Source organism: Haliotis cracherodii, unplaced genomic scaffold (assembly GCF_022045235.1).
Source record: "Haliotis cracherodii isolate W230 unplaced genomic scaffold, xgHalCrac1.p SCAF_2, whole genome shotgun sequence".
In the NCBI taxonomy this organism is placed as follows: Eukaryota; Metazoa; Mollusca; class Gastropoda; order Lepetellida; family Haliotidae; genus Haliotis; species Haliotis cracherodii.
The window spans coordinates 67,072,481-67,094,698 of record NW_027266275.1 but is presented as its reverse complement, the minus strand read 5'-3'; the positions used below and the strand labels follow the sequence as shown (position 1 = coordinate 67,094,698).

At 39.1% G+C, this 22,218-nt stretch overlaps 1 protein-coding gene across 1 annotated transcript; it reads left to right on the top strand.

Annotated features, from left to right (window-relative positions):
- Positions 1-120: 120 nt before the first annotated feature.
- LOC139468389 (uncharacterized) lies at positions 121-16,469 on the top strand. Its single transcript, XM_071250332.1, has 10 exons — positions 121-255; positions 1,540-1,677; positions 2,439-2,543; positions 4,587-4,657; positions 5,563-5,635; positions 6,186-6,284; positions 7,294-7,530; positions 9,433-9,553; positions 10,961-11,027; positions 11,285-16,469. The coding sequence occupies exons 1-10, from the start codon at positions 121-123 to the stop codon at positions 12,513-12,515; spliced, it is 2,277 nt and encodes a 758-aa protein (XP_071106433.1). The 3' UTR covers positions 12,516-16,469.
- Positions 16,470-22,218: the final 5,749 nt, after the last annotated feature.

Sequence of the window (22,218 nt, the reverse complement as noted above, 5' to 3'; positions counted from 1 at the left end):
ATTCAGTGTTCAAAACTAAGAAGTGATATACGCACGTCGTATAACTATGAAACTATACTGTGGGACATTGATTGTTTTTGTGAAGTTCTCTTTCAACATTTCACTGATTATTGATGATGTATGTCAGAAGCGACTGTGTTGACAATGGCGGAGGTAGAAGGATGCGAGATCGAGAAATCGACTAGGAAAGCGAGAAAATGTAAATTTTTACGTCAGGTTTCAGCTAAAGATGAAATCCATGCAAGGTTCAAGCAGGTGGGTACCGAAATGATTGCATTTCCATCATTTTTCCATCGGAATAAGTTGTGAAAAATCGCCCTGAAATGGCGATTTGTTTGTAAACAAATCATCAGACGCACACACGTTAAGAACATCAGGGTGATTGTAGGATCATTTCTTGCTTTATATTACAACACATGGACACTTTCTTTTCTTACCGTACTGTAATTTCGTTTGCACATGCGTGCTCGTGATTCCTCGTCGTAGGGGATGTCCGCTAATGCCGACGCTGTCACCTATCTTACTGAGTGTGATTCGTGAAACAGGTTCGAACACAGATTTGAAAGAATAATGTTTCTACCAGATGAGATGTCGGTTTTGTCCAAATATCTTGTATGAGTAATTGGAACTTGAAGTGACATGTTTGCAACTTTTTTAATGTTCCTGACATAGCATATATAGGATCAGCAGATCTATGCCCATTGTAACGCTGCAATGTATAGTATGACTCTGTATTAATGCCGGCTCTCTATTACCACGGTATGTGTAGATCTCGTAATCCACTTCCCCTATCAACTGTTTACTTATGCAAATCTAAGCACGATATTTCATTGCATGATCAAATACAGAACTCGGTTGCTGTATGTCATGGCTACTCGTAGGCAGAGTCTATACACGTTAACTTTTTATGATAGTTTCTGGAATGTTTTTGAAGTGGAATTACCACTTGTTTTGACCATGTCCCTTATAGACAAAGCCTAAAAACAAATACAATAAAATACCCATTTATTGTCATTAGGGTTAGGTACGCCATTCCAATTGAACACCCCTTCACGATCCCCAAGGTTCGACACCCCTTGCTTATCAAAAACCTTTTACGAACCTAAGGGTAAGGTACTGCTTTTCAGTTCTTAGTGTTAGTTGTAACAAAGGTTCGCTTTCTCACCTCTTTCCAATCAAATGTAATTTGAGGTAAATCCTTGCTTTTATTTAAAGTTGCGAGTTTTGTTGGAAAAAAGTTGCTGCCACATATGCACTCTAGGTAAACAAGAGGTAAATGAGTGACTAATTATTTGTTATAACATAGTCAGTCCTGTTGTAAAGGTTCGCAAAATAGTTTAACTTGTCAGCCAAACATGCTCAATCTTTCTGTACTTATGCAGTGCTAATTGAAACTGAAAAGGGTATCCGATAAATTGCATTATGCCCCCAATATTGTCAAGAAAACAACCTCTCAATACAGCTCTCGTTTTCCTTCATGTATCATCAGATTCAACCATGTCCAATTATAGCTTTGTGTTTTCCTTATTGTATCATCAGATTCGTGACATCTTAAAGAAGGCTGAAGATGAACGTACAAATGAAGAGACAAGTATTTTAAAGGAGTCACCCGAAGTCGTCAAGGCTGTACAGAAGAGAGAGAAGATTCAACATGCACAAAAACAAAGAGAACTTGAGGTTGTTTGATAAGCATAACACTTAACACAAATACCTAAATCAATATTCAACCGTGAGTTTGGAAAATTCTAGATTCTGATTGGTCAATCAGAGGTTTCAAAACACTGAAAAATCCTCTCTTTAAAACAGATGATTTGACAGCCAAATCATTGTGGAAGATTATATTTTTAGGAAGTCACTTTTTCTCTATCATGTCAATAATGGATGGTTGCATTCAGATAATCATATCAACAGATGTACTTTACAAAAGTGTGTGGAGGGGGGGGGCGGGTAGCCTAGTGGTTATGGTGTTTGTCGTCATGCTGAGGACCCGGGTTTGATTCCCGACATGGGTACAATGTGTGAAGCCCATTTCTGGTGTACCCCCGCCGTGATATTGCTGGAATATTGCTTAAAGCCGCGTAAAACCAAATTCACTCACTCACTTTACAAAAGCAGAGTTACCATTCCTACAATATTCAAAGTATGTGTTGCAATATATTTTTAGCAGAATACTTCACAGTAATTGACAATGAAAGAGTCTTGCAATGTTTAGGGACGTCATATCTATTGGGTCAAAATGAACATTGTGATGTCTTAACAGTTGTATGTTTTTTAGAATTTAACCATGCAAGTTCATTTTCCTTCATTTCCTGTTTGGGTATCCACTTAGTAGCTTTGCTACACCTGATCAGAATAGTGGGAATTTTCTGTCTGTTAAATGGTAAATCTAACTGAAATGTCTTGTTTGGTTCTTTATTGTAATACATTTGATTCAACAGATTGAAGATGAGCCTGATATCCTCAAGTTGAAATGTCAGCAGCTTGCCAACGCCATCAAGGCATCCAACAAGATAGTCATCTACACAGGAGCAGGAATAAGCACAGTGAGTATAATCAGGAATGCAGTAATAGCCAGGGGAAACCAGGGGTGCATTGCAAAGCACCAATCACCTCTAAGCCATGTACAGCGATTCACCTTACAACAATGAGCTAACTTTCAGCCGCTTACATGCGCAACAACCACTGGCTGAGGTTGCTTCATTCTCAAACCAAAATGGCGGCTTAGTTTGACAGCAGAACAAGAAATTCTTGACTGGATCAACTGGGAAATTGGCAACGGCAGCTAACATCGCACCATCCTGAGTCTGCTCCACATCTACAAAGTAGTCATAAATGCATCGGCTAGTCATCGAGTCTCTTCTGTTACGTTCTTCATTAGGGCAGGTCAACCAAATGGTGGTTGCGCTGCCATTTTGGAAGAGTGCGCAAACGCTTCGAGCTGTTGCAGACCCCAGGGTGAGCTTACTCTAAGTGATTCCTGGCTTGAATGTGCCCAGGATTACTCCTTCAGGGACTCAGGCATTGTGTTTGTGCTACTTAGTATATAGATCCATCTACCCTTAATATTCAACAATAAGGAACAAATTAAAAGTTCATGTCAGAGCTTTTTGTAATTACCCCTGATACTGATATTCACTTAAGAGTTTTTCCCCCACATCTTAATCCATACAAGAGATATAAAACTGCCTAAACAGTATGATCATGTATTGATGTTTTAAGTGGCTTGGATCCAGGCCATTAAATCTGGGTTTTACTGTATTAGTTTGCAGATGGCGCAATAAGAGTTGACCAGTTTTCAGTTGTGAGCAAGATAAAATGTATGGAGGAATGGTTACACAATGATGCATCATTTAAGAGGTTCAACCCTCAGTGCTGAAACATGTACCGGTACATAGAAATTCTTTCAGTTGCATTATTTTTCTGTCACACAAGGTATACAGCAATGATACAATGTTCAAGCGTAGGTATATATATCAAGGGGTCCTTGCATACTAACATGTATAATAACCTTTCTAACATGTTTTAAAATTTAGAGGTCCCAAGATTAAGATGCTCTTGTGAGAACAACACAGAGGCTCGCCCTTTAATTTCATTAATACATCCATACATCAATTAACATGAAACTTTTTGTAAACAAAGCTTTTGAACATATGCACAGAGATAGGCACCGTTAGCAGAATTCATGAATATAAGATAGCTATGTGATAAATCACAAAGAACGATGAAGAACGTAGTGTTTTATTTCATGATAAAACATTGTTCTATCTTGACATCATTTCTGGATATTCAAACATGCGCTCACAAATTGATGACATCATAAATTGGTCAACGTTATTTTTGAGAGGGAAGTGTCTTGTGAGTTTTTCCCAATAGATGTTGCTAGGCAAAGAAGATAAACGCAATGGTCGAACGATCGAATCCAAAAGTGAGAGAGATATGACAATCAGTATTGGGAGAACAGGTACAGTTAATAATTGATGTGAATATTGGGAGAGTATGCGGGAAGGACCCCCTTATTATAAAATGGACTTGTCGAACATTGCCAAGGATTCTATTCAGGGAGTCATCATTTATGTAAATACGGGTAAATATTTTTAAAACTTGTTCATTTTATCAACATCCATAAAGAGACTGTACATAATAAACGACTCGTGGTTGTTGTTTTTTGTACAATAAAACACTGCGGGGAGAATAAACCACTAGGGGCTTCGCCTCTGATGGGTTATTCTCCCTGCAGTGTTTTATTGAATGATTAACAACTGTATTTCTTAATTAGTTGAGTCCTGGACTTCTTGTGGTTTTGCCTAATGCTTTGTGAATCTAGGGAGCCCCCCGAATCTGTAACTGTTAACCTCAGAATTATGACAAGGACCCTATGGCTTTGATTTTGAATTTCAAACACTGATAAGTCATATCCAAATAGTCCACTCTCTGTTTCCAACTGCTTGTTTATATGAACTATCTAGATTTTGGGACAATACAACTTGTCCTTCTGTTTGTTTGATGACCAGTGGTGGCCTGTCCCTGGTCTGTAACAATTATGCGAGTTAGTTACAAAGACTGTAGCTGTGTTGTCTGTTCTCCAGGCTGCCTCCATCCCAGATTACAGAGGCCCGAACGGAGTGTGGACGCTACTGAAGCAAGGGAAGGAACTCCAGTAAGTCCGACATGCACAGGCGTCATACATAAGTTCACCTTGTTTGTTGAGGAAAGGATTCTGCTGTTTGTTTGATTTTGCGACATTTCCCATTTCAAAGTCAAAATTTTGTATGTTTTAGTGGTAAAATACATTTGTCATGAATATCTATTAATGCTTATGTCTGTTATTAGTGGTCTCTATTTATTATGAACAAGGGACAAAATAGTAAAAAACAATTTTGAACAAATTGACACAGGGCTATGGATACTCCTGAAAAGCAACAAAAACAGGAGCTCATCCTGCCTGATAATGATGTGTATGAAGGATAATTTATCATCAGATCATATTTATCAAATTAATAGTGGATAGTTATAGGGCAGGGGTGAGTCCAAAGTTAAGATCCCGGTACTCGACCCCACCCTACCCGGGTACCCACTGTAGGTTTCATGAGCTGGGACATAATGTCTGATTGGGAATTGTTTTCACGGAGCAAATCTGCATACATACATGTATAAAATGATCACATCATGCATACACTTTCAACTGAAGTTATATCTTTACTCAAATGTATAAAAGTCAGAAACAATGTGTGCATAGTCAGAAAGAAATGCAAACATAAGCAACTTTTATTGTTAGTGTATTTACACAAATATCACATGACTAACCACTGGCCTGGCTAGTCCTTTGGGTACCCAGGTCCTACTCAGGACCCACCCTACCCGAGTACCCAAGTACCCGAGTTACCCGTCCAGCCTTAGATAGTTAGATACCTTTACCATGTTGACCACTTATCATTTTGGTTGTGAAAACTGGTTTAGAGGCAGTGTTTGAGGTGAAGTTAAGCAACGTTGGTTGTGAAGAGTAGTTGGATGGGTGTTTGGCAGCTTGACTGTGAGTTTCTAGGGCCTCATATTATTCCACAGGGCACAGGATCTGTGTGATGCTGAACCCACCTACACCCACATGGGCATCACCCAACTCTACAGAGAAGGTCATGTGAGTACAGTCAAGTCTCGTTAATGTGACATTCGTTAATCTGAGTTGATGGATGTCATCGTATCCCAATTGCGTGGATTGATGCCCATGATGTTAATCACGAGATTGTCTGTTCCAGACCCAATTATTTACAAACCGCCGCCATATAGCTGTGATATTGCTGAGTGTGGCGTTAAACAATAAACTAACAAACAATACTTGCTGCAATCTTCATTGTGTAATATATTCATCAACCTGTTTAATGGCCTAATACAATTGATAAGCTTTTGTCACTGACACAGATTACACGAGGTGCCTTACACAAACATTTTAGTCTTGAACTATTGAAAATATGTGCTGTTTCTTTAATATTTGCAAATGTTAATGTTTTGATGTGAAACATCTAAAGAGGTCATGATGTCTTGAAACTATCCAATTACAGCATTGTTTGATGGATGGTGATCCTCGAATGTCATTATGGGTCTAACGGAAACATGCCTTGTATTTTGCTGCTGTGGAGGAACTGATGATGCTGGACAGACATGTATATTCTTGTTGTATTTTCTTGCAGTTGAAGCATGTGGTGTCTCAAAACTGCGATGGTCTTCATATACGAAGTGGCCTGACTAGGCAGGTGTTGTCTGAAGTCCATGGGAACATGTTCATAGAGGTAACTACCATGAGAACCATACACAGAGTCAGTGTCTGGGTAACAGTTTGTCTGGGTGGTGACCATGGCGATGCTGGGGTGTGTTCGGGTGAATTGTATTTTAGAAGCTGGAAACTTTGTTCAGACATGTTTCCACATAGGATTGAAAAATGAAAGAATAACTGCATAGTGTGAGAAAGGATAAGTACCGGTATATATATATACAATTTAATGTAAAATTTTCAACTTTGTCATGTTTGCAGACTGCCATGAATATATTTGACAGAGGAACCATCAGTTTAGTTGACTCTTAGCTCACCTTAACTTAACATTTAAGTGAGAATATGTTATTGAGCATTGTTTGTTCAGTTCTCTATCTGTTGTAAACTTTTACATTTTTAACATCTTCACTGGAATCATAATGCCCATGAAATTGAGACTTTGCATAGATGATCCACACGATGATATCTCCAAAATATATTTTAACTTTTACGTTAAACTTTCCTTTGCATAAAATAACCACAGCTCACCTGCACACCTGGAAAACAACATCATGTTTTTTTAGTTTATACTTCTTTGAAAGCAAAAACGGATAAAATGTGCAAAAACCAGCCCAAATTGTATTCCTACACAGAGTTGTGGAAATTGAAAAGCCGCATAAAGAAGAGGTCACTCTGACTGTTAGTTCCTCTTTGACACTACCCATGCTAACAGCAGTGTCAGAAATTGGCACTAGTCCTATAGTCCTTACCAAACTGCCCAATTGTTGAGGTATCCGAAGGACTAGTAGAAATTTGCCGGTTTCAAGGGTTTTACTGTATGTTATCATTATAAGGACTAGTGGACTAAAACTGTTAGTTTCTATCGCTGCTAACAGGATATCATTAAGGTATGGGTATTCTTCAGTAACCTGTTTATAGAATGTGGGCATGTGATTGACATGATGTACCTAATTTGAAAGGAAAACCCTATTCTGACGTTGCATGGAGAACAAGAAATAAGATTTGATTTTGACTCCTTTTCTCTTCAGCAATGTAAGGAGTGCAAGCCGCATCGAGAATACATCCGACTGTTTGATGTGACGGAGAAGACTGGTGTCCGGCGCCATGAAACAGGTCGGAAATGTCACAAGTGCAATAATTCATTGCGGGATACCATTGTACACTTCGGGGAGAAGGGTGGCTACAAGTCTCCATATCGCTGGAAGGAAGCAGTCAAGGCTGCCAACAACTGTGATCTCATACTGTGTCTAGGCTCAAGTCTCAAGGTACTTCATCAAACTTGAAGATTCTCAACTTGTCGAGCCTCCAATACTCTATGCTTGTTGATTGTAACCATAAAGTTCACAGTAGTTTTAGCTTTTGGATTGTGATCACAAGGTCCCAAGTACTCTATGCTTGTCAATTGTGAGGAGGTCCCCAGTACTCTATGCTTGTCAATTGTGAGGAGGTCCCTAGTACTCTTTGATTGTCAGTTGTGAGGAGGTCCTGAGTACTCTGTGATTGTCAGTTGTGAGGAGGTCCCCAGTACTCTGTGATTGTCAATTATGACGGGGTCCCCAGTACTCTGTGATTGTCAGTTGTGAGGAAGTCCCTAGTACTCTGTGATTGCCAATTGTGAGGAGGTCCCCAGTACTCTATGATTGTCAGTTGTGAGTAGGTTCCAAGTACTCTGTGATTGTCAGTTGTGAGGAGGTCCCTAGTACTCTGTGATTGTCAGTTTTGAGGAGGTCCCCAGTACTCTATGACTGTCAGTTGTGAGTAGGTTCCAAGTACTCTGTGATTGTCAGTTGTGAGGAGGTCCCTAGTACTCAGTGATTGTCAGTTGTGAGGAGGTCCCCAGTACTCTATGATTATAAAATGTGACGAAGTCCGCAGTACTCGTGTCACAATTAACATGACTCCATTCTACAAAGCGGTCTTATCAAAATCCCATACTCAACACTGACTTATGATAGTCTTAGATCTGAGATGGCTTTGTGGAGTGCAGCACTAGTGGTGAACAAGTATTGATTGATGTTCTTGCAACTGGCACATTACACTTTGGGTTTGACCCATTTGTCTAAGGTGCAGTGATTTGTGGGCAGAGTTGCATTTATCATGTCCATTAGACGTGCCAGATTCATGTGATATGTTTTTAGCTTTGTTGGCATCATATCTGTGCTTGTGGATTTCACCAAACTGACATGCTGTGATTTAACTGAAATACTGTTCAAAGTAGCGTTAAACCAAACTCACTCACTTTGATCAAGCTTCAGTTGGTAATTGATGTTTGACACAATGTGATAATCATGATGTTTAAAGTGATTACCAACACTAAGGCTTAGATAAAAAAGAATTGGTTCTCAGGCAATGGCTTTTAAAAATATAGTGTGGGCGGGTGGGTGGCCTTTTTTTGTTGTTGTTGTTCAAACTAGTATGTAACCAAATAAACAGTTGTGTACAATCAACCTGGGAAAGGGCCTCCCTACATAAATGAATTTCTTGATGAGTTAAATACTGGAATACAGTATTTGACTGCTGTTGGACTATAACTGTTTGCATAATAAATGCACACAATGATTTTTAGTATTATTTCACAATACAAAGATGTTATCGTGAGCATACAACACCGGAAGAAGTATGTAAACAAATCTGTACTGAAGTACACAAGTTTCTTTTTAGTTATGATATTGGCCATGTCATGAAGTATTTTGAAACTAAATCACCCAAAGATGGGGAGTTATTGTGTCATTGCTATTTCTGGCTTATTTTACGAGACAAATACACATGTGCCGGAGAACCAAGACTTTTGTTTGAGCCTAATAGCTTGTTCATTGTATGTCATTGAGTGAGTGGGTGAGTGAGTTGGGTTTAACGCCGCTTTTAACAGTATTCCAGTCATATCACGGCGTGTCAGCTTAATGTGGGAGGAAAGCCCGAAGTGATGCAGGTCTCAGACGTTTACCACTTCGGTGAAACCCACGAGCACGGGTATGGTGCTGACAAACCAAGAAACATAATTGGTGCGAACCTGGATTCGAACCCACAATCATAGGTTTCTGGCGTGCCCAAGGGGCGCAACTCTGCACAGCGAATCGCGGCGCCTTAGACAACTGGGCCACCCGTACCCCTGTATGTCATTGAAACCCTTTAGTCATGTAAATGATGGTCCACCTCTGTTTTGTCAGATTCTGAAGAAATACTCCTGCCTGTGGTGTATGAACCTCCAGCTTCAGAAGCGACCCAAGCTGTACATCGTCAACCTACAGTGGACACCCAAAGACAATGTTGCAACACTCAAGATCAATGGTGTGTTCACATACCACTCACAAGGCTGTCTCTTAATCACCAGTCACAGATGCAGTATTCAGTGAAGCACTTGACTCTAATGAGTTTAATCACTGAGACAGGTCTACTCAAGTGTGACCCCAGCAAGTGTGATTTAAACGTTGCATAAAATCTCCTAATCTTGATAATTATTGTTAATCTGAATTGACATCGTAGTCATGATTATGGATTGTGTAATTACTATGGAAGCACCTTGTAATGATTGTACATTGATTGTATCTGACAAAAGTGTAAATGTCTAGCGACCTGTGAAAATCCGGGGTAGAATAGGTCCTCAGCAGCCCATGCTTGCCGTTAAAGACGACTATGCTTGTCGTAAGAGGCAACTAACGGGATCGGGTGGTCAGGTTGATGCATGTCATCAATTCCCAATTGTGTGGATCGATGCTCAAGATGTCAGTAACTGCATTTTCAGGTCCAGACTCGATTATTTACAGACCGCTGTCATAAAGCTGGAATTTTGCTGAATGCGGAGTTTAACAATAAATAAACAAACAAACAAAATATAGTCTAGCCTTATGACTACCTAATCTTCCTTGCACATCTCTCTGATTTTCGCGCATTTGCACGTGACAATTCAATTTATACCTTCAGCTCCCAACCTCCTAAGACAAACGTAAGCAGGACAGTTTCATAGCTGTGTCTGTTATAACTAAACCATTATATGTTATGACATGAAGTGTTTAGTAACACGATCCATGCATAATAACAACTTCATATGCACGTCACGTCATTACCATTAAGATGTCTGAACCCAAAATTTATTAAAAGTATCAATAACAATAAAAGAATAAATAATGCTGTTTATCATTTAATTTTCCTTTTGTTTTGATTAATAAAACAACCTTGCTTTAAGAGATGTGTGTAGCCATTTTCAAATTTACATCAGACAATACACATCACACTCAGAGGTACCTCTCTTCATTATCTCTCAAGCAACTTTCAAAGCAATCTACTGTGTGAGTTTTTTTCATCACATCAAGTAAAGTAAGGAAATCTACATGGTAGAATGGTAGGAGTACTTTCAACCGAAGTAGACACAATATATGGATAACAACTTCTTATTTTACTGTAGAGGCGATGTTTCGGTATAGATCCCTATACCGTGGTCAAACAAGACAACAGTATAAGGATTGATACCGAAACATTGCCTTTACAATAAATAAAGAAGCTGTTATCCATAAACTGGGTCTACTTTGTCATCCGTCAACTTCTAAGCAATACTTTCAACTGATCCAAAAACATTTGCAGTAGTTGTACATTGAACTATTCCGATACCTTTAAAGAGTAAAAGTCAGCCTTGCTTGCAACAAACATGATGGATCCTTCTGAATTATTACTGTAGCTGTGTCCCATTCTACACTTCAGGGCGCTGTGATGACGTCATGCAGCAGGTCATATCCTGTTTAGGGTATGAAGTTCCAGCTTACAAGCGGTAAGGATTGATGATATTGTCTTGTTTGGTGAAACTTTGACAAATCATAGATAAGCAAAAATCAATGTTGACATTCCATTATCATGATTATGCCAATATCTCTTTGACAAAAACTTCATTGAGACTAGTTTTAAGGAGATGACTTCTACAAACATTGGTGGATTTGGACTAAATTTAGTTCTTAGTTGGGTCTCTGAGAAGCTCAATATCTTTGATGAATATTGATGGATGATTGTGATACTTGTTCAATATTTCAGAGAAATAGATCCGATCTTCTCCCTCTCAACGCCATTACGGAAAAGGGAATTAAAAACTACCTCAAAGAAAATTCTTGATATTCCTGAAGGCTATGTAAAACCAGCAGCAATCAGGAGAAAGCCTCTGACCAAAGACAGGAAGCCCAAATATTCCACCATAAAGAACTTACTTGGACACCAGCAGCTGCAGCAGGATGAACTGCCCGACTCCATGGCTTTTGTGGACTCAACACATTTGCTCAGAGTTGATAATCCCTCCTCCATGTCTTGTGATATGCTTGACTCTGTTCTTGTAAAAGCAGAACACACCAATGTATCAACTATGCAAGATTCTGATAAGTGCTTTAGACTCTCAGGTGTCTACTCTAATGACATGTTAATACCTCAAGTCATTCCATCACTCCATGTGCCAGTTGCATTCCAAAGTGCTGTATTAGCCACCAGTGGTGTTGGTGGCCATGATCTCAAACTTGTGTCGGTACAACCAGCTCCCCGGCCCCGAGTGACTCCTGTTCCATCAGATGTTCCCACTCTCCCAGGGAGTGTCATACTGGATCATTGTTACTGTAGACAGATCAACTGCCAGTGCCGGAACTCTCCTGAGAAAAGTCCACAAACCACAGTAGCTCCTAGTTTATCTAGTGTTCAGTATTCGGAAAGCGTTCAGGATGAAGCTTTGGACTTATCACCACAAGCCAAAACCCATCATTGTGTAACAACCAAGCTAGTGCAAACTCCTCAAATAGCCGCAAGTGAACAAGATGGAGTGATTGCATCTGCACCACCAGGTCTTGTTCTGGCAGCCTCTCTTAGTCCTGGTGAAGCATCCTTTGAGACATTTGCTGATCTTCAGAAGTATTGTATGATGGGCTTCCCACCCTCCTTTATAGCCAGCCCACCCGTATTCCACACACAGCCCATCCTGTCCCTACCACCAAGGTCGTCTCCATCTGTTTCATCACCATCACTTTTATCGCCATCACTGACTGAAAACAATCCTCCCTCAGAGAGCAGGTTGAGCAGTACGGCAGTGAAAGTTAAAGAAGAAAGGGACAGGTCGGGTTCGTTGACTTCAGAAGTGAAACAGGAGAAGGGGGAACAAAGTGTTACAAAGGACGAAGAAACCAAAGAGAAGTGTGCTCAACGAACAAAGAGACGCCTCAGCTCAGCCTCGTCAGTGCCTGGCTGGTTTGGGAAAGGTTTGGCTATCAAGAAAAGGCGCAAGTTCTAATTTTTCACAAGGAAGAGCAACGTTTTTAGACAGTATTGGGAAATAATCCTGTGTGGATTACTTGATGAACATTTAACATGATGCAATAAATATACAGAATTGTGTTTGTTTAAAGCGCATCAAGTCTACGATGTAACTGTTTGTTTTTCAGTTGGTCTAATGATCAAGAAGTTATTGAAAATACTCATCTGTATCTACCTGATCTATATTCCTGTTGAGATTTCTAGAGAAATTATTGTTGAAGCTAAATAGCTTAAATATTGATATATTGTGAAAATATTTCCCATGTTTGTTTTAGTACCGGGTAACCATGGTAACTGTGAAAATTCTTTTGCTGCAGATACACCTATCCAAAAAGTATTTGTTTCTTTACAATGAAAACAGTTCATGAAACAGTTGGGCTCCTGTTTTCGCAAAGTACAAGGGAGCTTTAGTATACTTTAGTGAAGATGATGCAAGATGCAGTAGGGACTTGGAGGTTACATGGACACGATCAGAGTTGGATATGAGTGAGTGAGTTGGGTTTAACGCCGCTTTTAACAGTATTACAGTTGTATCGTGGCATGTCAGCTTAATATGGGAGGAAAGCCCGAAGTGATGCAGCTCTCAGACATTGACCACTTCGATGAAACCCGAGTTGGATTTGAAGGGAATAATAGAGTTATCATCACCTCAGTTGTTAAAAAGAGCAGTGGATACAAAGGTCATAGAACAAACAGTTGAGTTGAGGCTGAACTTGGAGATAACAAGGTTAGAGTCTACTGTATGTAGTTTAGAGAAAATCTTGCCTGATATAAGTACAAATCCATACATAGTTGATTTGTTTGGAGGACATTATGCATTATTGAAGCCATTTCAGGTTCAGGATATTGATTGATTATGATTGTTAATGATTTATGAAATTATCACATTCATCTCCCCACCCACTCCAGACTGCCATGTTTGTATGAGAGTTCACATATCATCGTCAGCTTACAGAGAAACAGGGTTTACGTGTGCAATGAACAAATGCAGGAGTCTGTATGCATGGTAGGGGCACCATTTCAACAAAGTATATCTAGTATTTGGATGATTGTTATGTTCTACAGCTGTTCCAAAGTTATCACAGCATGTTGGAAGGAGGTTTACATGCTTATTGCACTGTGTACAGGTGTGGCAACATATTTCAACATGCTTTCCACAGACATGCTTATTGCATTGTGTACAGGTGTGGAAACATATTTTAGCAGGCTTTCCACAGACATGCTTATTGCATTGTGTACATGTGTGGCAACATATTTCAACATGCTTTCCACAGACATGCTTATTGCATTGTGTACAGGTGTGGAAACATATTTCAACATGCTTTCCACAGACATGCTTATTGCACTGTGTACAGGTATGGCAACATATATCAGCAGGCTTTCCACAGACATGCTTATTGCATTGTGTACATGTGTGGCAACATATTTCAGCATGCTTTCCATAGACATGCTTATTGCACTGTGTACAGGTGTGGCAACATATTTCAACATGCTTTCCACAGGCATGCTTATTGCATTGTGTACAGGTGTGGCAACATATTTCAACATGCTTTCCACAGACATGCTTATTGCACTGTGTACAGGTGTGGCAACATATATCAGCAGGCTTTCCACAGACATGCTTATTGCATTGTGTACAGGTGTGGCAACATATTTCAGCATGCTTTCCATAGACATGCTTATTGCACTGTGTACATGTGTGGCAACATATTTCAACATGCTTTCCACAGACATGCTTATTGCATTGTGTACAGGTGTGGCAACATATTTCAACATGCTTTCCACAGACATGCTTATTGCATTGTGTACAGGTGTGGCAACATATTTTAGCAGGCTTTCCACAGACATGCTTATTGCATTGTGTACAGGTGTGGCAACATATTTCAACATGCTTTCCATAGACATGCTTATTGCACTATGTACAGGTGTGGCAACATATTTCAACATGCTTTCCACAGACATGCTTATTGCATTGTGTACATGTGTGGCAACATATTTCAGCAGGCTTTCCACAGACATGCTTATTGCATTGTGTACATGTGTGGCAACATATTTCATCAGGCTTTCCACAGACATGCTTATTGCATTGTGTACATGTGTGGCAACATATTTCAACATGCTTTCCACAGACATGCTTATTGCACTGTGTACAGATGTGGCAACATATATCAGCAGGCTTTCCACAGACATGCTTATTGCACTGTGTACAGGTGTGGCAACATATTTCAGCATGCTTTCCACAGAGACGGGCATTGCAACTGTCCTACATTTAAGTCATATTTGTCACAATGTGGGTCACTTCCCTGTCCATATGATTGTATTGGACACTAAGCTGAATCTATAAAAGGATACAGTTTTTGTAATAAGGAAAGGTCTAACTACCTGAATTTCAGTAAGTCATCAGTTTATATTATACAGGCTAGAGCAATGGCCACTGGATTACGTACATCTTCAAATTGAAAGTAAAATTTTGGTGTGTACACGTGAGAAAAGATTAGGACATATTATCAGTGTTCAAGTATATAAATATCAGCAAACTGTCAGCAAAATGCTCCACAAATTAAATCATTTGAAATGTCTTTGTGACAAATGATCATGATGCTCTGATATCTAAAGGAGAGATCCCCCACACACTGACTGTGGGTACAACAGAGACAACCACAAGCCATGCTTAACTAACACTGAAACATGTTCAGATAATGTTTTAAAGACCATAATGTAATGTAGATGTTCAAGGTACACTAATCATTGCTAATTTTTGAAATATTTTTATGTAATAAATGTTTAGGAATTCCAGTACATCAGTCAGTAGAACTGAACATAATTTGCACAAGTTTTTTCAGGTTTATGGGTTCCATTCACTAGTTAGAAGTTGATATATTTAGTAGAATATGTTCACGGGTCCTGTTCCACAAAGCGACCTTAGTGCTGCGATTGTTGTAAGCCCATGTTGAAGTATAGGAGTTATAATCATCTTAGCGCTAAGACTGCTTCGTGAAACAGAGCCCTGATGTCTAATGATGTTGACTTTCTGAGGACATTGCGTTAAATATGTGTGATGTCCATGTACATATCTTTACTATGGGATGTGGTTGAAAATTCATCTTTGAGATTTGTTATATTTTAAAAACAAGTGTCTATATGCATCCGTCCATTTGCCTTTATTTAACACTTAATGGAAAATATATGTCAGGGAACAAGTGTCAAATTTTTGTCTTCATCACGTAAACAAATTGATGCCAAATTTGACACATGACACATTCGCTGTTAAATCAGTTCCTGGCATGGTCAAGATTATGTATATTTGTTCTATCCTATCTATTTTATTAAAAGTCAGACTATTAAGCTTATTCTTCACAAACTGTGTATTTGGACAGTGTGCATATGCAACACTAATCCATCCTTGGTACCATGTGTAATATTCCACTGCTTGCTACATACCTACTCCGTTCCAGTTTAGAATTAAGTCATTGGCACTGATTTTGGAATCTGAAACAAGTATTTCATGACAAGTAGTTCTCTGAGGAACCTGCTGGAGCCTGATCATGTTGCACACATCACTCATGATGTGTTATGAGAGGAGAGCGGTGATTGGTTCTGATACTTACCTCAAGGCTGTCATTGGTTAAGATTGGTTAGATCTTCTGTCAGCTGCTGTAGGCTAGAGAGGTGATGAGTGGCCTTGTGGTTAAAGAACTGGCTGACTGTGATGGACACCATGGTTCAGCACCTCATTTGGACACACTGGGTGATGATGAAAGGCAGGCTAGAGAAGACCTAGGAATTGCACTATGTATATTTTATTTTTGTGTACAAAGTTGAACTAGTGTTCGTTGTTGTGTACATTGTCATCAATAAGGGCTGGGAGTTTTGTTTTAGAGGTATTTTGTCGTGGTTAAAGACATGCAAATATTTATCAGAACTTCCTGAGGACAAGATATTTTTATTGGAACAGATTAGGTTTTCCATAAATATGTAATGGTTGGCCACTAAATCATTCCAAACTACTAGGTGCTTATATTTGGTTCGCACCTCCAACCACTGGGGCAATTGGAAACCTGACTGTGAATACATTCAATAAAACTTTGCATAACCCCAGTTGCTGTGGGATAAACACATGGATTGAACGCTAACCTGGTATTCTCACTTGAATGGGGGTGGGGTTGGGGGTGCATATCATTGTTGCTTTATGAAAATTCCAAATTTTGATTTTATGTAACAGTATTATTTTCTTGTTTGCAGTGTTGATATATCTAGCTAGAAATAGAATTTTTATCTTTTTTTAGATTTTTATTTTTAATTCAGTTAATGGTCATGCATCCTAAAACGAAATTTCTTTATCACATTTTATGATCCGGCAACTCTGGTAAAGATGCTTTGCTCTTTTCATATGGTATGTGTTCTAGAAGCAGTTCCATCTGTTTTGGAAAGATTTACCATTGAAAATACTTCTTTTCTCTAAAATTATATTTCTGAAATTGAAACCTGAAATTGTCTACAGTCCTTTTGTTTTTATGATAATATTTAATCTTTTCAGTTCTGTTATGTTGTAACTTTTAAAAAGATTTTGCTATTCAACATCATTCTGTCTTTATGCAGCCTTGTATATCCAGGGAATTTGTCAGGACATGAAAACACCTGAAACATTGTTTTCAGATGTTTCTATTATATGTGAATTAGCATACCCTAGCTACATCAAAACTCACATCTTGTGTTCTGTAGTTGCCGGTTATCTGTCGGCTTCTCTGATGATAACTTAAACCAAACTAGGCGAGTATGTAGAGAAATGAAGTGCCTTTGCTCAAGTCAGATATTATATGAACACAATATTGAATGCAATAGGACAGCTTGTTTGGACTTGCAAGCAGTTTATTTCCAATACACATTTCACTGGCTAAGCACATAATACGTTGGATCATAGTTATTTCCATCATTAACTGAGGATATATTAACTGAGACAAAGACTAAGCAAGGTTGATTGAATGGATGAACAAGTGTTGTCATGGTTATGTAATAATTTTGAAGATACCCAATAAGTGTCCATTATCTGTTAACTTTAATGCAACTGTACATTGTACCATCATTCCTCATTGTTTGAAAACAATTATAGCCTTTTGGACATTTAGAATAAGAATATGTACACACATTTTCGTATGGGTTTCCATTAAAATCAATCTTAGATATTTCAATAAGAATTTGTGATGAAATTAAACTGAATTTTGAACTACTATGTTATTTTTATGAATCCAAAATAGTTTCATTTATTCATATTCTTAATTCAGGCTAATATTGATGATATTTAGATTACAAAGCCTGTTAAATATTATTTATTTTGTTGTTGATATATTTAAGGAATAGTAATTGTAAAGACAGTCATCCATGTTCATATCTCAGTGTCAGACCTTGTTTCAGTAAAACATATATCAGTTCTCATAATCATAGCAATCACTGATTGCACAGTTCTTGGTTATGTTTCTTATGAATATACACAGGTTGTTGATCTTTATGCACACATTAACTGCTGTGGAAGACCTCAGGCTCAGAAAGCGGGTATTCATGATGTTTTGGTATGTATGTGTAGTTGTAGAAGATGTGAAGTTCTACCTCTGCATCTGTGTGATGCAGTGGTGCCAGGTCTGGACACAAGACTCCAATACAGGAAACCATGTTCATCAAGGAATGTTCCCAACGAAGTGATCCAAATTCTGAATTAATGGATGAAAGGCAGAGCTTCTGAACTAACAGGGTCCACACTAACATGTGTTTACACTGTACTTTGTCTTGAGCTTGTCGTAAGAGGCGACTAACGGGACTAGTTCAGACTCGCTGACTTGGTTGATGCATGTCCCAAATGGGTGGATCGATGCTCTTACTGTCGATCACTGGATTGTCTGGCCCAGACTCGATTATTTACAGACCGCCGTCATATAGCTGGAATATTGCTGAGTGCAGTGTTAAACACCAAACAAACAAACTTTGTGCAGAACCTTCTGATAGCCACTTCACATTTGTTTGCTTGTCAGAACAAAATTTATTTTCCTCCTAATCCTCACTCTATTGGCAGTTTATACTTTATGCTCAAAATGAAAATCTATAGTTCTTCTCTACATCAGATGATTTCTTAAAGATGTCATACTGGCAGAGGAGGATTAAGTGGGTGTTCCTTACTTCAGATATCCTTTGGGTAATTCATGTAATTTTCACCTCTATTTTGCCTTTTACTGTCTATGGAATCTGTTTCAGCAGATAATGGACTGATTACTCTCTGGCTTTGACGTTTTATAGTTGATTCTGTTTGAATCTTTGTAATGTTAAACCTTTAAGCATCATTTCTATTTTTGTAATGAGGCACATGTCAAACATTGATAACAGTCATGGAACAAAATCCAGCAGAACTCTAGACACACTGATCTTGGCCCTAGAGTTGCTGGTGACATTTTATTCTGATAGTTATGACATGAAGTATGAAACTAAAGGATTGAAATTAGATTTGTTTGACAGAATATTTGTTGTAATATAAATCATGATACAGGTAATTTTGTATTGTCCACCTGTATCAGAATTGAGGAGTATGACCTTTGTTGAATATTTTCTCTTGCCTTAACATGCTCATCTTGATTCGTATGTAGCACTTTTTCATCATAGTGTGAAACATTTTACAACTAGATCACTGGAGTGTGTGTTTTAAGGGAATGTAAATAAAACTTTAATTTATTGTGATTTTATAAATGTGTTTTTTTATTTCATTGACCATCTTTGCTGTTAATAACAATTTAAGAATGGGAAGATGTATGTGAGTGAAAGATTATTTGAACAGTTTTTCATATATATCATGACCTGTCATCTTGATCACCGCCTTCTTGTGGGAGGAACTCGAGCAGAAATGCAGGTCTTAGGTGTTTAATGATACCCATGAGCACTGTATGGTGCTGACAAACCAACAAACGAAATCAGGGCAAGTCTGGGATTCGAACCCAATTATAAGTTTCCGGGACCCTAAAAAAGACATCTTTGCCTTAGATAACTGTGACACCGGTGTCAAAAGACTTAGCCTGAGACAAACATATTTGCCCTGTTTACTATTTTGGATAAGAATAGGTTCCCAATACATCATATTTGTAAGAGCTGATGTAAAATTGTGTTTGACTGGTCAGGTTCTGTGATTTGAATATGTCCCACGGTGCTAATGAAGTCACTGACTGATTTGTTTGTTGTTTAACGTCACATTCAGCAATATTCCAGCTATATGATGGCAGTCTGTTAATAATAGAGTCTGGACCAGACAATCCAGTGATTATTATCATGAGCATTGATCTATGCACTTGGGATACGATGACATGCATCAACCAAGTCAGGGAGCCTGACCATCCGATCCCGATCCCGTTAGTCGCCTCTTACGACATGCAAAGTCGCCTTTTACGGCATGCATGGGTTGCTGAAGACCTATTCTTCCCTGGATCTTCACGGATCCAGTGACTGATTTGCCTGGTCCAGACCCATTATATACATGATCCCCTGATGTTGCTGGCTGTAGTGTCAAAAGATTCACTCTCATATTTTCCTTTTAATACATTTTATATCATCCCTATAGTTAGTTCACACACCTTAACCCCCTGCAACCCCTGGAGATCAGTGTTAGAACTGGTCTTCAGCAACCAAGCATGTATGAGGCACTAAGACTAATGACATCGTTTGGTGAGGCTAGCTGATTTCATTGATACATGTCATCATATTCCAACTGCGTAGATCGATGCTCATGATGTCAATCGCTTGATTGTCTGGCCCCGACTCGATTATTTACAGACCGCCCTCATATAACTTGAATATTGTTGAGTGTGGCGTTCAACAACAAACTCTCCTTAGGTGAGGTAAATGAAATGGGGTTTAAATGAAATGGGGCGCGGGTGGCCCAGTCGCCTAAGGCACCGTGATTTACTGTGCAGAGTTGCGTCCCTTGGGCACGCTAGATTGTGGGTTCGAACCCCGGTTCGCCCCGATCATGTATTTTAGGTTTGTCAGCATAATACCTGTGCTCGTGGGTATTACCGAAGTGGTAAACGTCTAAGACCTGCATCACCTCGGGCTTTCCTCCCACAATAAGCTGACACGCCGCGATATATCTGGAATACTGTTAAAAGCGGCGTTAAACCCAACTCACTCACTCACTCACTTCAACATAGCTGGAGGCTGCAAATACATGTAGCTTCTATTGATAACCATTTTTATGAACCATGTGTTATATCACACTGCTTGACAATATTCAAGTCTCGATGAATCAAACGAAATGTTGATAGCATCGTCAATGTTCCAGGGGTTCTGGTTCCAGAGAAAAAACACATGAAGGCTGTCATAACTGATATTATAAGCCAATTCCTAAAAAAGAAATGACACTTTTAATTCTGTTGAAGCCGAAATTGTATCTACTATGGGAGGAATAATGACAATTAGGAATTTTGTATTTGTGATTGTTTTAATGAGTCCGTGTGTGAATCGGGTTTAAAGCAGCTTTTAATAATATTCCAGTTATATTGTGGCCTGTCAGCTTAATCTGGAGCACGTGCATGCAAGCCGCTATACAAGTGCGATAATCTTGGACGTGACGTGAAACCCCATTCCACCTCACCTCACCCACGAATACGGCAGAACCAAGAAACATAATCGAGGCTCACCGAGATTCGAACCCAGCGATTCTTTTAAAGATACAATGGCATGCATATTACATTATTACTAAAACAACCATTTTGCCTACTGCCATAAAAGTAACGTATGCTGTAGCTTTGTATGATGTCTGGATGGCATGATACATATATTTTCCCCACATTCGAATCATGTGGATACATCACGCACTTAAATTGAAAGCTATTGATATTCTTATTACGGTTGGCAATATGTTTGACTGAAGAATAATCCACGAGTTACGAGAAATTACAGATGGTCTGTCTGACAAACAAATTTTGACTTTGAACATCATTTCACTTACAACATAGCGACCGCCTCCGTGGTCTAGTGGTAGAGCGTCTGTCCGGAGAGCGTCACACCAAAGGACGTTAAAAAATGGTACTTGTAGTTACCCTGTCTGGCACTCGGCATTAAGGGGATAAAACAAGGACTGGTCGGCTTGGAGTCAGTATATTCATGTTAAACTGCTGCATGATATCTCAGTGAGCTAGCATTATATAAATCGGCATATCACACGCACGCACGCGCGCGCGCGCGCGCACACACACACACACACACACACACACACACACACACGCAATAATCTTCGACGCGTTGTAAAACCCCATTTCACCTCACGCACAACATAGCAGACAATCCTTAAGTCGGTGTAGCACGTAAGTTATTTTCTGAGACAGGAGGGTTAGTCTCAGAAAATGAGTCTGAGTTTACAGCTCATGGTGAGACACTGTGTCCCCAGCAATCGTTGAATACAGTGTGTATACAATGGAGGAATGCATGCGATTACATGAGCCTTATAAAATAAATAAAACCTTAACCAATTCAAGTCCATTCATCACGTGTAAAACAACCTTGGGACTTTTATCTTTGAGTCTTTCCTAACTATGTTTTGACCTAGATGGATAAAGGTAGCTCTTCTCGCTCGACCTGTTTCCATAGCAGATAGCCCGGTTGTTGACATACCCCATTCATAAACCCGAGAGCGAGTTTTGTGTGGAACG

What these genes read in the sequence shown, in the direction of transcription:
- LOC139468389 (XM_071250332.1), top strand. Translation starts at nt 121, where the DNA reads ATGTCAGAAGCGACTGTGTTGACAATGGCGGAGGTAGAAGGATGCGAG. An exon ending in AAGCAAGGGAAGGAACTCCA is followed by an intron (nt 4,658 to 5,562) that starts GTAAGTCCGACA and finishes ATTATTCCACAG; the next exon opens with GGCACAGGATCTGTGTGATG. An exon ending in GTCTAGGCTCAAGTCTCAAG is followed by an intron (nt 7,531 to 9,432) that starts GTACTTCATCAA and finishes CTGTTTTGTCAG; the next exon opens with ATTCTGAAGAAATACTCCTG.